Source organism: Macrobrachium nipponense, chromosome 47, assembly GCF_015104395.2.
Source record: "Macrobrachium nipponense isolate FS-2020 chromosome 47, ASM1510439v2, whole genome shotgun sequence".
In the NCBI taxonomy this organism is placed as follows: Eukaryota; Metazoa; Arthropoda; class Malacostraca; order Decapoda; family Palaemonidae; genus Macrobrachium; species Macrobrachium nipponense.
In genome coordinates this window covers 25,175,859-25,192,284 of record NC_087222.1, presented here as the reverse complement: position 1 = coordinate 25,192,284, position 16,426 = coordinate 25,175,859, and the positions used below count along the sequence as shown (strand labels likewise).

The 16,426-nt window shown below is 41.8% G+C and overlaps 1 protein-coding gene across 2 annotated transcripts in view; it reads right to left on the bottom strand.

The window, feature by feature from the left end:
* Positions 1-1,061: 1,061 nt before the first annotated feature.
* The window catches only part of LOC135204775 (histone-lysine N-methyltransferase PRDM16-like), a 68,859-nt gene continuing 53,494 nt past the window's right edge, over positions 1,062-16,426 (bottom strand). For both annotated transcript variants that reach the window (XM_064234950.1, XM_064234949.1), the window contains exons 2-6: positions 7,364-7,767; positions 6,372-6,500; positions 5,498-5,591; positions 4,701-4,830; positions 1,062-4,390 (exon numbers count right to left, since the gene is read on the bottom strand). In XM_064234950.1, coding sequence (XP_064091020.1) covers positions 2,281-4,390; positions 4,701-4,830; positions 5,498-5,591; positions 6,372-6,500; positions 7,364-7,767 — 2,867 coding nt within the window. In that variant the 3' untranslated portion in view covers positions 1,062-2,280. The remainder of the gene's footprint in view (positions 4,391-4,700; positions 4,831-5,497; positions 5,592-6,371; positions 6,501-7,363; positions 7,768-16,426) is intronic.

Sequence of the window (16,426 nt, the reverse complement as noted above, 5' to 3'; positions counted from 1 at the left end):
GGAATTGGAATCAGAGGAGGAATCTGGGACGGTGTGGGGAAGCTCGACCTTCTTGAACGAGGTCGAATGCCATTAATGAGGGATAGAGGTCAGTGAACTCCGTTTAGTGGTTCCTGAAGCTTTGGTTTTTGGGTTCTGAAGCTTTGAATTTTAGTTACTGAAGCCTTGGTTTGGTTTCTGAAGCTTTTAATTAGTTGTTGAAGGTTTCGTTTAGTTTTCTGAAACTCGGAATTGGTTACTGATGGTTTGGTTTGGTTACTCAAGCTTTGGGTTTTGGTTTCTGAAGCTTTGGTTTGGTTACTGAAGCCTAATTTGGTTTCTGAAACTTTGTTTGGGTTTATGAAGCTTTGGTTTGGTTTGGTTTCTGAAGTCTAAATTGTTTTCCAAAACCGCTCTCTCAGTCCACAATCGAACGCTGATTCTTCCGTGTTCCAAGAATTCCAACGCTGAGGGCAGAGGGCTGCAATTTTGCAATTTGCAGCCCTCTAGCCTCAGTGATTTTAATTTCATTTAAGGTTCAAAGTTAGCCTTGATCGTACGTCTGGCAAGACCACGGGCCACCACTGAGCTGAGGAGGGAATAGAAACTTCACGAACAGATCATATTATTTTATTAACAAAACTTGAACTTGGTTTGTTCATTTTTTTTTTTTTTTGGTTTTTGGGGGAGTAACGAGGTATATGTATTATATACAGTCTACTAGTACTTGTCTAGAAAGAGATTTTGTCCAAAGATATTATGCGATGCTTTCCACGCGCAAGTCACACAAGGTGCCTAAATGGAGAGGTTTGATAATAATAATAATAATAATAATAATAATAATAATAATAATAATAATAATAATAATAATAATTAACCAATGACATGAATATTCCAACTGTATCATAGATGGTCATGGATAGACTCTCTCTCTCTCTCTCTCTCTCTCTCTCTCGCAGTAAGATTCCTATCCACTCTCTCTCAAAAAAAATTAACCAATGACATAAGTATTCCAGATGTATCATAGATAATCTCTCTCTCTCTCTCTTCTTCTTCTCTCTCTCTCTCTCTCTCTCCTCTCTCACAGAATCCTATCCACAAGCATCAATGAATTTAACCAAGTGTGTTTAAAAAAAGGCTTAAACAACAGATCATTGTAATGAATTCAATAAGCTGTAATGACCCTGAGTGGTACAATGAGACGAAAATAGAAATTGTGAAAAGAATTGGACAACCTTATTACAATGACATTGTATTTTATAAGCACCAAACAAACTGTGTGATGAGTGTGATGAGGGCTGTATGAAACAATGAATTAAAATTTAGTTTAATGTGAGAATAATGATGGACAATGAATTTGATTTTCATGATGGGTTCATAATGATAATGGAAAAAGTGCCTATGATAATGAATTTGAAATCCTCAGTGGACAAGAATATTCTAGCTGGAAGTTAACAAACAAATTAACATCAGCTGCGTGGTGTAGCTCACCTCAACAGTGCTCAATCAGATCGTGATTTTGGCGTTGCAAGTTTTGTGGTCAATTTAAAAAAAAACTGTTTGAATCACATCATGAAAATATGTTTTTCCATTTTTTTTAAATCTAAGGTCACACCAAACAAACACTCATTTTACAAACGGGTTATAAATGTCTATAAACAGCAGAGTTCCATTAATCAGTCTTCAACAATATCTTTAGTTTTTTCTCTCATTTTTATTGGCAAAATTAAGCAAATCAGGGACACTCCTTCAGACGTGCAGGGTCTGTCTATTCCTGACCTCATTTCTGACCCACTTCTATTCCATCACTGCCCTAATTTTGGGTCCTGACCAGAAAAAGTCTATTCCTGACCCAATTTCTGACCCACTACTCTTCCATCACTGACCTAATTCTGGGTCCTGACCAGAAAATAAAAATGCAGATTTCTAAGAACATTTTCCTTCCAAAAGTAACAACCTATAGTTCTTTCGACAACAGACACCAAATTATTGCTCTGGATATTTTTTTTTTTTTCAGAAAAGAAGAATAATGTTGAATACAGGACTCTACCCACAGAAGTATCATCTAACTACTGCTTCGAAGTTGGCACCATGATGATGAGCTTTGTCAAACCTGGCTCTTTTCAGTCCTGGGGAAAGCGACGTTGGTCCACGAGACTTCTACTCCTCAGGACCCAGCCTGTCTTAGACCAAGGACCAGAGTAGTAGTAGTTATATTATAAGTCTCATGGATACTGTCTGTATCTGAAAGGCTCAAGAATCTTTTCCATTCATTGCTTCTGTCCTTCCCACTATTGGTTCTCATTCCACTCGCACTCTCTTTACTATGCACTCTGCGCTAATACTGTCACTCGTCGAGACCTCCCTGGGATCCTGCAAGGGTCGGTCTCCCACTAGAATACTGTCTGGTATCGAGTCCGTCACTTTGTCCACGAATGAGCGAATCTCGTCGCTGAAAAAGTTCGTCGACGTGTTGAGCGACATGTTGCTGGAATCCGGCACCTCTGGTGAGTCTGGCGGATTTGGACCTTCGATCTCGTGCTTCTTCAGGTGCCGGTCTAGGTTCGTCTGCTGGCCGAAGCACCGGTCGCAGAGCGGACACTTGAAGGGCTTCTCTTTGTTGTGGATGTTCCGCACGTGCCGCTGCAAGTTGGACGAGATGCTGAAGGACCGCTCGCAGTAGTTGCACTTGTAAGGCTGCTCTCCCGTGTGAGTTCGCAGATGCCGGGTCAGGTTGGCCGATCTCGGGAACACCTTGCCGCAGAACTTGCACGCATATCGGTCCTTGGGGCGCGGCACGTGGGAGGACATCAGATCATAGGGACGGTTCATGTCTCCGAAAGGTCGCCCCGTGTCGCCGAAAGACCGTCCTGAGTTAGACATGTGGGCTTTGAGCATATCCAAGCCTGTGGCGCGATTCATGCCCATCCCCAACCCTCCCATACTTGTTGGCGGAAAGTAAGGGAGCAAGAGAGGGTACCTGTTGGTTGTTGGCAGTCCACCACACCCTGGGAGCAAGGGACTGCGCTCCAGACTGTGGTCAAGGTTTCGGTACATGTCGAGCAAGGTCACAGGATGTAACGGCCTTGGATACGCCAGAGGTAACTTACTCTGCGAATCTAACAGAGGCGGGGGTTGGGTTGGCGTTGGATTGACCGAAACGGGATTGGTATCCTTCAGCAAGTCACTGATTCTGAGAAAAGGGTGATCAGGACGGGATCTCGGCCCTTCGGGCGACTTCGCCTCGAGCGAGTCTGGAGACGGTAACCTTGTAGGCTCCTTCGAGTCGCCCTGCGACAGACCTAATCTTGCCAGCAGCAAGTCGCTCTCAACTTCCGCACGCCTCAGAGTCAGGTCCAGAGGCTGTTCTCTCTTCTCCCTGGGTGTCCTTAGCTTTCTGTTACTTTCTTCTTTCTTGACTGGTTCCTCTTTGATTTCACTGGCCTCTTTCATGTCAGGTGGGGCAGCATCAGATACCACACTGGACTCAGATCTGTCTGGAGAAGTTTTACCTGTTGGTGTTGGGTTTCTTTTTGGAGAACATGGAGCTGACGAGGGCCGTGATATTGGCCGTGACATGGTCTCCGGGATTGGTGAATCGGGAGGGTCTAGGCGTGGAGAAAGTTTTAAACTTTGGCTGCCACAGTTGGGCAGATCTTTCTTATCTTTGACAGGGATGGAATGCTGGTTGTGGTTCTGGGTGCTTTGAAAGGGTAGGAGCAATGGGGAAGTTAGCAGCGGGTGCCTTGGCCCACCGACAAGTGAAGGGAGGTTGTGGAACATCGAGTACCCGGGCAAAAGGGAGGTAGGCAAGAGAGGTAACGGCGGCCTCGGGTACATCATGAACGGGTTGGCCGACGAGGGGATGGTACCGATTGGTAAGCCTGAGTGGTGAGACAGCTTATCAGACATTGAGGGCGGTCCGGGCGGCATAGTTAATGAAGGGGCCGTGTCGCAGAATCTTTTATGCTTGGCCAGGGACGTCACCGTAGAAAAGGCCTGGCCGCACTTCGTACATTTTATTTGGAGTCGGCAGTCAGCGTGCATGCGCTTGTGTCGACAGAGGTTGCTGAACTGGGTGTACGCCTTGAAGCAGACCTCGCACTGAAAGGGTTTCACCGATGAGTGGATGTGAGTGTGTTGCTTCAGGCCCGAACTCGTGGCGAAGGTTTTCCCGCACTCGCGGCACGCGTGCGAACGGGCTCCCTCGTGTTGCGTGCGAATGTGCCTCTGGAGGATGATGGGATCCGTGAAGACTCTGGGGCAGTTTTCACAGGGGTAGCGCTTGTATTCGCCGTGGATCGTCTTGTGCTGGAATAGATTCGGCCTCCACGCAAACGCCCGGGGACAGTATTCGCAGCGGAATTGACCTGCGGTGTATCCGTGGGCCGTCACTAGATGATCGTCCAATCTGCGGGTGTTATAAAAGTCAGTTTTAGATTGTAATAAATTATACCTCGTATCATGATATCTGTGATATTTAGAGACAAAACTCTCTAGATCTGACCGATGGTTTACACAGTGCAACTCAAGAAAAGCCATGGGGACAGAGGCCAACTTACTCATCGTATTCATTGAAGTTTTAATCACAAAAGTAAAATATACCTAATAACAAGATATCTTTGATATTCAGATACAAAATTAACATGACACGACAGAGTACAAACAAAGCACAACTTATCGCAATCCAAGAAAAGTCATAGTGATAAAGGGCAACTCACTCGTCGTAATCGTTGAAGTTCTTGTCGCACTGGAGGCACTGGTGCCTGGACAGGTCGTCACTGTCATTGTCGTCCTCCTCGCCGGTGTTCTCGGAGCGGTCCTGAGGTGACCCGAGTTGCAGCGGGTCATCTGTCGAGTCATTTCATTAACTGTTGCACTGATGATTCAGTTAGTAAGCAGATGACTAGTTTTATTAGCAGCTACTAAGTTTCTGAATACTGTCATTCACGAGGTAACGGGATATTGAGATTCGACTGTCAGTTCAGTTAAAAGTGAGTTTAGCTAACAAGTAGCAAAATTTTAATGAATAATTTTGAGGTCAAATGAATTATCATAATGCAGTATTCTTGTATAACTGATTTAATGACCAACAAACGACTGACTAAATAAATGATTCAATTAGCAAATAACTGAAATGTCAAACTAATTACTTAGAATTTTGAAGTGGGTGAGACACATTGGCGATTTTGAACTGTACTGCCTGACAAATTGCTTATTATATCTTATAGAAGAACTCCCTACGGGCAGAACTGAGAGTGAAACCACATGCAAACCCAAAGAGTATGGAAACAGACGGATGAACGACTGCAACTCCTGAAGATTTACTCAGGGGAGGTAATGAAGAATAAGGCAAAATCTGTTTGGTACCCAGGTAACTTTACCTAGGTCAGTAAACCGCCCTCCCCCTCCCACCCTTCCTTCTTTGACTGCAAGCCTAAGATCAAGTCGATCGTACAGTACGGGTTAAAAACTGAGGTGGGAAGACCCCCAAAATGCTCTTCAACTTGAACCTTACCTAAGGAGAAAGCAGCGTCAAGGTCGATGACCGATTTCCTCACTAGGAGGAGTTCTTCCGAAGGGCCGATGTCCCTCAGCGTTTCGTAGAAAATCTGTGAAGAGAGAATGTCCGAGAAGTTAAGGAATTGTAATGTAAGTCAGCTTGGCACATTATTGAATGCCACCTACAGATTGAAGATCTGAGCATTGGGATGGTACGCAATGTCCCTATTGGGAGTTCACGTCTCGGCTCTCCCTTATGTGACTGTCATTATTCACAGTATGGATACATCATAAATGATAATGTTAATATTGATTCTGAGTTACTGACAAAGCTATTGCTGTTTTCGAAGCTCTTTGTATTTGAATGGTCAATTTTTCATTTTGAGATCTCTCCAAATTATAAATTTCTGCTGATCCCGTAGAAACTGCTGGGTGCGTTCGCTACACCAAAAAGCGTCTGTCTCCTAGTTTAAAATCTGGTTTATTCTGATATCAAAATGACTTTATTTTGTCGACACACTATCTTGAGAGAGGAGAAACTTGTATGAGGGGTGTGCGCAAGCTGTATAATCTCGTGAGGTAATGACTACCTGATAGAGAAAGCTGCCTTTTTTGAAACTCATCTGTTTGATATATGAAGAGAATCAGATGGTGTAACAATACTCCTGGTAGATTCTTAGCTGTGATCATATTTCTGACAATATAAGGTATGGGTGAATGTTCCTAAAAGTGCTAGCAGTGCAGAATCGTCTGTGTTGAAGTGGTACGTTATGATTAAGATTTGGATCTGCAACGCCACGAAGGACAATGAATGTTTATAGAGCAAGATCTACCTCTGACCTGAAGACCTTTACCATAACCAGACAACAACAGAAGTTGCGCCCACTGACCTGTCCTGCTAACAGGAGGTGCCGCAGATTGCCGTAGGTAGGCGACCCTGCCACTCTGACTAGCCGGAGCCAGTTACCTATTTCCCCGGCATCTAGCCATCCCCTTGTAGAAGATCTCTCAGATATGACCTGTTGGAGAAAGTGAAGAACCTCTTGAGATATATGAGACCTGTTGGAGAAAGTTTTAAGACCTCTTGTGATATATGAGACCTGTTGGAGAAAGTTTTAAGACCTCTGAGAGATATATGACCTGTTGTTCATAGTATTTATTTATTCACTATCAAATGGTGCTACAGTGAAAACCTGGTAACCATTCACAGTGACAGTGATACCAAGACTCTTTTGAACTTGAGGCAGCCTGACACACACACACCTCTCTCTCTCTCTCTCTCTCTCTCTCTCTCTCTCTCTCTCTCTCTCTCTCTCTCTCTCTCATAGAATTTTGATATGAATGAAAGATATATTATTTTAGGTTTAAGGAGAACTACTTTAGATATTTGGATTTCAAACTGAATTCAATACTATTTGTCTACATCTTATATTACACACACACAGACAGACACCATATGAGAGATTTAAGCTTTCCAGATGCTACTTGACCTGAAAGCAGTGTGTTCGTATGATTTACAGCAGTTCGTATACCCCAAAGTAGAATGTGTAAGTCTGGTATTATTTGTGATAGTCATAGCGTTTAGGTGTATTCAGAAAACAGGAAGGGGATTTCTTTCACTTCTTTAGCAATAAATAAAATGAGTTAAGTGCAGAACGACTGAACCTAAAGTGACCTAACCCAACCTAGGTATCCTCACCTAGCACCTAACCTAACCTAGGTACCCTCACCTATCAAGGAACGTTCCCCAGGTCCCCTCAAAATTCCCAAGTGCCCTAACTCCCCTCAGCAAGGGTAGGAAAACTTTTTTTTAAAAACCTAGATTGTAATCAGACAAGACTCCACTTCATCAAGTGAGAGGTTTGTGCAGCGGTGCTCTTACCTCCCATGCCAGCTCGGGATCTTTGACGTGCTCCGTCCACTTCCCCAAAAACGGCCCGTATCGCGTGCCCCTGAGGATGCTTTGTTTCGTCCAGATGCCCATACCGACCCCTGTACCCGACAGCCTGACGTCCAGCTCCAGTGGCACCGTCGACAGCTGCTGGGTTATGAACCTGTCCGCGGCCTCGGCCAATTCCACGGCGTGGGCGGAGGAAGAGGTGTTCATGTTGACGTCGTGCGTTTCGGAGGCGCTGCTGGAAGGCGAGGCCGTGTGGGTGCTCTGGAATGCCAGGGAATCCTCTCTGAGGAGGGACTCGTCCCCGCAGCCGCCTTCAGAGTCCTCGGCTTCGCCCTCGCTGAGGCCGCAGAGGTCGCGGAACGTGTGGCCGCCCTCCTCGCCTGCCACTGGAAATAGGAAACGAAACGAACGGTTAGAGGTTGGGGCCAGTGTGAGGGGGAAGTTGTTTTCCTGTGGAATACGTCCAGTGCTTCTGGACCTTGTCCAGTACTTTTAAAGACTGTCCAGTGCTTCTAGATACTACTTATTGCTTCTATACACTGGCCAGTGCTTCTAGACACTGCTCAGTACTTTTGGACACTGTCTTGTGTTTCTAGTCACTGCACAGTGCTTCTAGATACTACCTAGTGCCTACGGACACTGGCCAGTGCCTCTGGACACCCAGGCTGCATTTTAGAAGCCTCTCAGCCTTGCCAAACTGACTATACTCTCCCTCTGCTTTAACTGGAATAATTTACAGCGGTAAGTTATGCACTGAAATCTAGAATTGATATGAGATTTTGGAACAGCTGTGACACCTTAGGAGTTACCCCTGTCTACCAGATTGGGGGACGTATTTATTATCTCTCTCTCTCTCTCTCTCTCTCTCTCTCTCTCTCTCTCTCTCTCTCTCTCTCTCTCTCTCTCTCTCTCAGAGCATAAGTAAAATATATGAAATTTGTGAACTATAAAATGCATAAAGAAACCAAAACTCTTGTTTGCTCTTCCAGTTATGCTTTTGTCATGTGAAACAAGAAAGTGCTTCAGTGCCTAGCCTCTGAAATCTTGGGCGAGTAGGTTATGTCAGACTTGATCTGCCTCTTAGGGTACATAGTACCTCAGGCTACGTCAGTCTTCGAACAGAATATCTCCCAATCGTATAGCTCTGATTTCAGTTGCACACTAGCCTATTAAACCTAATGAAACCTAAGATGGCAGAACCTTAGCATGGTCCATTTGGCTCATGAAGCGGTCACAGAACGCCCTTTCAAAATAATGTCGCCCTTTTTGTGGTGCCTTCCATTGTTTACCCATTTCTTGACCTTATGGCTCTCAAAGATTCATTCGACGTCATTATTTTTGTGGTTCTCTCGTGACCTTTTCATGACCCAGCTGAGTCAAAGGCTTTTCGGGTCAATTACTAAACAAATTACCATAGTTCCAGATTGTCTTACTATATGCCACAATTCGCCTTCAATATCTGTGTTCAGGTATTATTTCGGTCACTGCTCTGATGAGTGTATGAAAATAGAGTCCAGCCTATTCATGGGCAGCCTTAGGTTATACAGTTCAGTGTATAGACCCCTTCTACTACTACTGCTAAGTTTTGGAATTCTCCTCCCCCTTCTGTTTTCTAGGCTTTATCTGATATAGGGTTTGTGTGGGGCTTTATTTGTCACCCAGAAATTTGTGTCGTAGGAAGGTATCTCGAGAATGGGAAGACAGAATTCGATGAAAGGTGTCGAATGCATTCTGGAAGTGGATCTCTTGCAATGAGTAACTTTTAGAAGCAATGGGTGTTTTTATATCTGTTTAAACTTTAAAGTTGACAAATGAATGCTCCCCCCACCCCCCACGTATCTTTTGTCACTTCTTCTTTGGGTGTTGTATACTGACACCCACCTATACACATACAGGTATGTGTCCAAGGCTGCATAAACAGCTCATAGTAGACTGTATACTGTAGTGGCTTTGGCAGATAATATGCTCTCTACCAAATGCCCTTCCTACCTCCTAAAGGGAAGCTGTTTTGAGTTGAATTTGTCTGTATATTGACAGGATTTGCGTGACAGATCTGACCAAAATTGGACTATAGTGTCCATCAAAAGATATTAGATTTTGTGGGGAGATCTGGACAAGGGAGCTTTTGAGAAAAGTAGGACCCTTCTAATGTCCTCCTCTAGCCCAAGGTATCAGAGAAATTTGTTTCTGGTGATTAGAAATTAATCTCTACATCATGTGGTTCGGATCCCACAATAACCTGTATAGGTCCCGTTGCTAGGGAACCAATTGGTTCCTAGCCACGTAGAGGTAATGAGAAGGAAGGTTTGAAAGACCTAACCTCAGTAGAAACTGCATAAGCTTTTTTTTAATCGCCTCTTGAAGGAATGAAGGTTATTGTCAAGTCTGAAGAAGAAAAAGTAGCTTGTTTAAATATGGTTTAGAGGGCGCCGTTGTAAAGGTGTAATTTTTTATTATTACCACTACTACTCGTCCTAACCTTTGGTTGGCTACCACTGATTCTTCTCCTTGTCATGAGAATTTAGTGGAAAAAGTATACTTTTCTCACTTCTATAGCAATGTATATTACTTGTATAAGTAAGTTAGATACTTGTTAAGTAAAGAGAAAGGGTAAAATTGGGAGAATTGGCTGTGAGAGACGGCAAAATTCTGTAGAATTTATGGACCGAAGTCAATCGCCTTGCGTACGATAAAAAGGGTGAAAAGATTGATTGCAAAATTCATTAATAAAAGAGTTCATTAGGAAATCACAAGAGGTATAAACTAAACCGTAAACCACAAGTGAACATCATAAAATAAATATTACGAGTTAAACCCCAAAGAGGGTGAAACAAAACACAAAAAATAAAAAAAACAATTGGCTCTTATTTAAGAGAGCCATAAACACGATACGATTTGAAACTCGTCAGCGCGTCGACCTCTTTATAACGAACTGAGTTCCGTTGGTGTGTGTGTGTGTGTGTATGTAGGTGTATGTGTACACACTACACACACGCACACATTCATGCCACTCAAGACGATTGTACATCGACTCATGGAATTAATTTGTCGAAATCAGATGACTAATTAAGGCTTGTCAACATGTGGACAAAAGCTCACCCCCTTCGCTTTGGTATTGTATACGCTTAACTCCCCCATTCACATCCCCCCCCCCCACACCCACTACTTCCTTTAGGTCAACAAGAACCCCTTCCCATCCCAATAACCACCCCCTAACCCCCCTTAGGAAACATGACCAGTACATTCTGTCATGTTTGTTTGTTTACATTTCTTCGTCTTGACAGTTTCTGTAGGTTGTCGGGTCGTTGAGCTTGACTCGTAAAGCTAGACCTATTCTCTCTCTCTCTCTCTCTCTCTCTCTCTCTCTCTCTCTCTCTCTCCTCTCTCTCTCGTCTCTCTCTCTCTTCTCTCCTCTCCTCTCTCTTCTCTCCTCTCTCTCTCAGCAATTGATTGCTCAAGTATCGATTTATGACAGCGGCTGTTCCACCTCCCACCCCCCCAACCCCACCCTCGACCCTCCGTCTATGTGTACAGCTTCCATATTTTCGCTTCCGTTTAAGCGCGCGAGATTTATGTGACGTCATTACCGCGGCTGTTTGAAAGCGTTCGTTTCGCCTGGAAGTGGCATCGGTGTCCGTCATAACTTGGCTTTTCGGCGTTCGGGTTCTCAGTTCGAGAGATAGAGAGAATTGATGTAATTGCAAGTAAGTTTAATGGTTACGAAAGCGTAAAATGTCCGGTGAACGCGAGTAACTGGAAAGTCTTTCAAGAGAAAGTCGCCAGCACACTTTCGGACAACGCAGATTACGTGATGTAAATAGAAGGGCTCTGGGGGAAAAAAATCATCGCTTGAGGCAATATTTTTGTTTTCGTTCTAGTTTTGAGGTCAGAGTTGATTATCAAGTGAACCTGTAATATATATATATATATATATATATATATATATATATATATATATATATATATATATCTATATACAGTATATATGACTGGTAAAAGTGTTCTGTAACAACAGAATTCCATCTAATAAAAGGAGCCCATAAAAAACACCAAAATGTAGAGAGAAAAGTACTATATTTCAGAGACTGCTGTCTCTCCTCTTTCAGGTATATGAATGAGAAAAGTTTACAGAAAAGGTGGGTATTTATACCAAGAGATTCGTCCACAAGTAAGCCAATTTAGGTCACCCCCACTGATAATCTTCCTTTAATCTTCTTAAAGCGTTGGTTGAATGAACACTGCGTCGAACGATGTCCGATGTCCAATTCCCTTTTGAGATGTTCATTACCTGCTTCTCTTTTATTAAGGCCGATTCCATCATTTGACTCTTGTACCGGCAGTTGCTGCTATAAATTACACGTGACATATTCCAGTTTATTCTATGGTTATGTTCATTTATATGGTTGAAAATAGCTGAGTTCTGTTGTCCATACCTAACTGACCGTTTGTGTTGTATTAATCTCTGGGGAAGTGATTTACCTGTAAATCCGATGTAAGATTGGTCACAGTCCTGGCATGGGATCTCATATACCCCAGAGTCTTTGGGCGATGTCTTTTGTTGGACGTTAATCAGGGATTTGGCTAAGGTATTTGGGTAGGTAAATGCAAAAGGGTTGGATTTCCCAAGGGTGTGAGTTACTCTCTTAATCGTCTCCAGGTGGGGAATTTTTATTTTATTGTTGGGTGTGTCTCTGGTCTTGTCTTTAGGGGGTCGGTAGAAAATTACGTTTGCTTTTTTGAATTGCTTTCTCAATTATATGGTCAGGATACTTTAAAGATGAAAGTTGCTTGCGAATTAGTTCAAATTCTTTTTCCAGGAAATCTGGGGAACAAATTCGTGAGGCTCTTAAGAACAGGTTGCTAGCTAGACCTATCTTGATAGTATTGTCATGATAGCTAAAGTAGTGAATATATGAAAGTGAGAACGTTGGTTTTCTGTATATGGTAAATTTGTATTCTGTCTGTGTCTGATTATTAAAACATCAAGAAAGGAATTTTGTTGTCTGTTTCCCATTCAACTTTAAATTTGATGCTGGGCACTAATGCGTTTAATTTTGAGAGGAATTCATTAAAATTACCCCACTTATTATCCCAAAATGTTAGTATGTCATCCACATATCTCATCCACAGCATGTTTTTGGGTTTTATTGCATTTATTACTGTAGTTTCAAAGTATTCCATGTACAGATTGGCTAAAATAGGACTTAAAGGACTACCCATACTACACCCGAATTTTTGCTTGTAGAATGATTCCCCGAATGAAAATACGTTATTAGATGCACATAATTCAACTAACTTTATTATTTTGTCAAGTGCCAAAGGGAAATGATCTGAATAGGGGGATAATTTTTCCCTTAAAAACTGAAGAACGTCCTGTACTGGTACTTTTGTGAATATAGGGGAGTCTACGTCAAGTGCTTAAAAGTTTTATGTTGTGAAGTGGTATATATGCTTCTCTGAATTTGTGACAAAAGTCTTCCGAATGTTTGATGTGACTGGGAGAAAAAGTGCCTAAAAAAGGAGAAAGGAGGCCAGCTAACCATTTAGAAATTTTGTAATTGAAAGCTCCGGCGCATGAAACGATGGGTCTGAATGGAAGATTGTCTTTGTGAGTTTTGGGAAGACCATAAAAGTAGGGTAATTTAGGATTAATTACTTTAAATTTCTCTAATAGTTCAATACTCTTTTTGTCTTGGCCAATTAATCTTACTTTCCGAAAAAATTCTGTGGGAACGTTCTGGAGGGGATTTTTCGTCAGTTTTTCGTAAGTATTTGTGTCGCTAAGGAGCTGGTTGATTTTGTCGAGGTAGAAGTCTTTGTCCATTATTACAATTTTGCCGTCTTTGTCGGATCTACTTATTATAACATCTAACTTTTTTAGCGAGTGGATGGCTATCATGAATCTGCGGGGAACAGGATATTTCTTATGAAGGTCAGTTAAAGCATTTAGTAACACTCCTTTTAAACATATCTCTTCACGGCTGTAGTTTTTGTCAGATATGAATTTATCAAAAGCCACTATGAAGTCTAGGTTGTTTTTTGCGGTCTGGCATAGGGCAAAGGATAAGCCTAAATTTAAAACTAAATGTTGATTTACAGTAAGGGGGGTGTTTGGATAAGTTTAAAACTTTGTCTTGTTGTTCAAGATTATTCCAAGCGCTATTATCTATTAGGTTATTTAACTTGCGTAAAAGTCTGTTGGAATGAGTCACGCTATTATAGGCAGCAATGTCGGAACAGAATGAAATCAGATACCTGTATACGTGGTCCGTAGTGAGGAGGCGAAGATTAGATTGAGTTCCATATATCACTCTGCGTAGCACGAAGATGTTGTTTCTCGTATTGGTGATTCTTTCTTCCAGGAAAATCTTGTGTGATAGAGGGAAGGGGTTTGATTGCAGAGTCCATCTCCCGAATCCGTACATTTTTGGAAGTACTTGTTCTTTGAGGCATTCTTCCAAAAAGGGTTTTTGGTTTTTCAGCCGGTGTAGTCTGTTCAGTTCTTTTTCAAACTTGCGGAAACTGGCTTGACTTCTGGAAGTGAGTGAAGAATCGTGGAAAGGCGGTTGAATTCCATAATGGGCTGACAATGACTGGTAAAAGTGTTCTGTAACAACAGAATTCCATCTAATAAAAGGAGCCCATAAAAACACCAAATGTAGAGAGAAAAGTACTATATTTCAGAGACTGCTGTCTCTCTCTTCAGGTATATGAATGAGAAAAGTTTACAGAAAAGGTGGTATTTATACCAAGAGATTCGTCCACAAGTAAGCCAATTTAGGTCACCCCCGCTGATAATCTTCCTTTAATCTTCTTAAGCGTTGGTTGAATGAACACTGCGTCGACGATGTCCGATGTCCAATTCCCTTTTGAGATGTTCATTACCTGCTTCTCTTTTATTAAGGCCGATTCCATCATTTGACTCTTGTACCGGCAGTTGCTGCTATAAATTACACGTGACATATTCCAGTTTATTCTATGGTTATGTTCATTTATATGGTTGAAAATAGCCGAGTTCTGTTGTCCATACCTAACTGACCGTTTGTGTTGTATTAATCTCTGGGGAAGTGATTTACCTGTCGAAATCCGATGTAAGATTGGTCACAGTCCTGGCATGGGATCTCATATACCCCAGAGTCTTTGGGCGATGTCTTTTGTTGGACGTTAATCAGGGATTTGGCTAAGGTATTTGGGTAGGTAAATGCAAAGGGTTGGATTTCCCAAGGGTGTGAGTTACTCTCTTAATCGTCTCCAGGTGGGGAATTTTTATTTTATTGTTGGGTGTGTCTCTGGTCTTGTCTTTAGGGGGTCGGTAGAAAATTACGTTTGCTTTTTGAATTGCTTTCTCAATTATATGGTCAGGATACTTTAAAGATGAAAGTTGCTTGCGAATTAGTTCAAATTCTTTTTCCAGGAAATCTGGGGAACAAATTCGTGAGGCTCTTAAGAACAGGTTGCTAGCTAGACCTATCTTGATAGTATTGTCATGATAGCTAAAGTAGTGAATATATGAAAGTGAGAACGTTGGTTTTCTGTATATGGTAAATTTGTATTCTGTCGTGTCTCTGATTATTAAAACATCAAGAAAAGGAATTTTGTTGTCTGTTTCCCATTCAACTTTAAATTTGATGCTGGGCACTAATGCGTTTAATTTTGAGAGGAATTCATTAAAATTACCCCACTTATTATCCCAAAATGTTAGTATGTCATCCACGTATCTCATCCACAGCATGTTTTTGGGTTTTACGAAAAACTGACGAAAAATCCCCTCCAGAACGTTCCCACAGAATTTTTTCGGAAAGTAAGATTAATTGGCCAAGACAAAAAGAGTATTGAACTATTAGAGAAATTTAAAGTAATTAATCCTAAATTTACCCTACTTTTATGGTCTTCACAACTCACAAAGACAATCTTCCATTCAGACCCATCGTTTCATGCGCCGGAGCTTTCAATTACAAAATTTCTAAATGGTTAGCTGGCCTCCTTTCTCCTTTTTTAGGCACTTTTTCTCCCAGTCACATCAAACATTCGGAAGACTTTTGTCACAAATTCAGAGAAGCATATATACCACTTCACAACATAAAACTTTTAAGCCTTGACGTAGACTCCCTATTCACAAAAGTACCAGTACAGGACGTTCTTCAGTTTTTAAGGGAAAAATTATCCCCCTATTCAGATCATTTCCCTTTGGCACTTGACAAAATAATAAAGTTAGTTGAATTATGTGCATCTAATAACGTATTTTTCATTCGGGAATCATTCTACAAGCAAAAATTCGGGTGTAGTATGGGTAGTCCTTTAAGTCCTATTTTAGCCAATCTGTACATGGAATACTTTGAACTACAGTAATAAATGCAATAAAACCCAAAAACATGCTGTGGATGAGATACGTGGATGACATACTAACATTTTGGGATAATAAGTGGGGTAATTTTAATGAATTCCTCTCAAAATTAAACGCATTAGTGCCCAGCTCAAATTTAAAGTTGAATGGGAAACAGACAACAAAATTCCTTTTCTTGATGTTTTAATAATCAGACACACGACAGAATACAAATTTACCATATACAGAAAACCAACGTTCTCACTTTCATATATTCACTACTTTAGCTATCATGACAATACTATCAAGATAGGTCTAGCTAGCAACCTGTTCTTAAGAGCCTCACGAATTTGTTCCCCAGATTTCCTGGAAAAAGAATTTGAACTAATTCGCAAGCAACTTTCATCTTTAAAGTATCCTGACCATATAATTGAGAAAGCAATTCAAAAAGCAAACGTAATTTTCTACCGACCCCCTAAAGACAAGACAGAGACACACCCAACAATAAAATAAAAATTCCCCACCTGGAGACGATTAAGAGAGTAACTCACACCCTTGGGAAATCCAACCCTTTTGCATTTACCTACCCAAATACCTTAGCCAAATCCCTGATTAACGTCCAACAAAAGACATCGCCCAAAGACTCTGGGGTATATGAGATCCCATGCCAGGACTGTGACCAATCTTACATCGGATTTACAGGTAAATCACTTCCCCAGAGA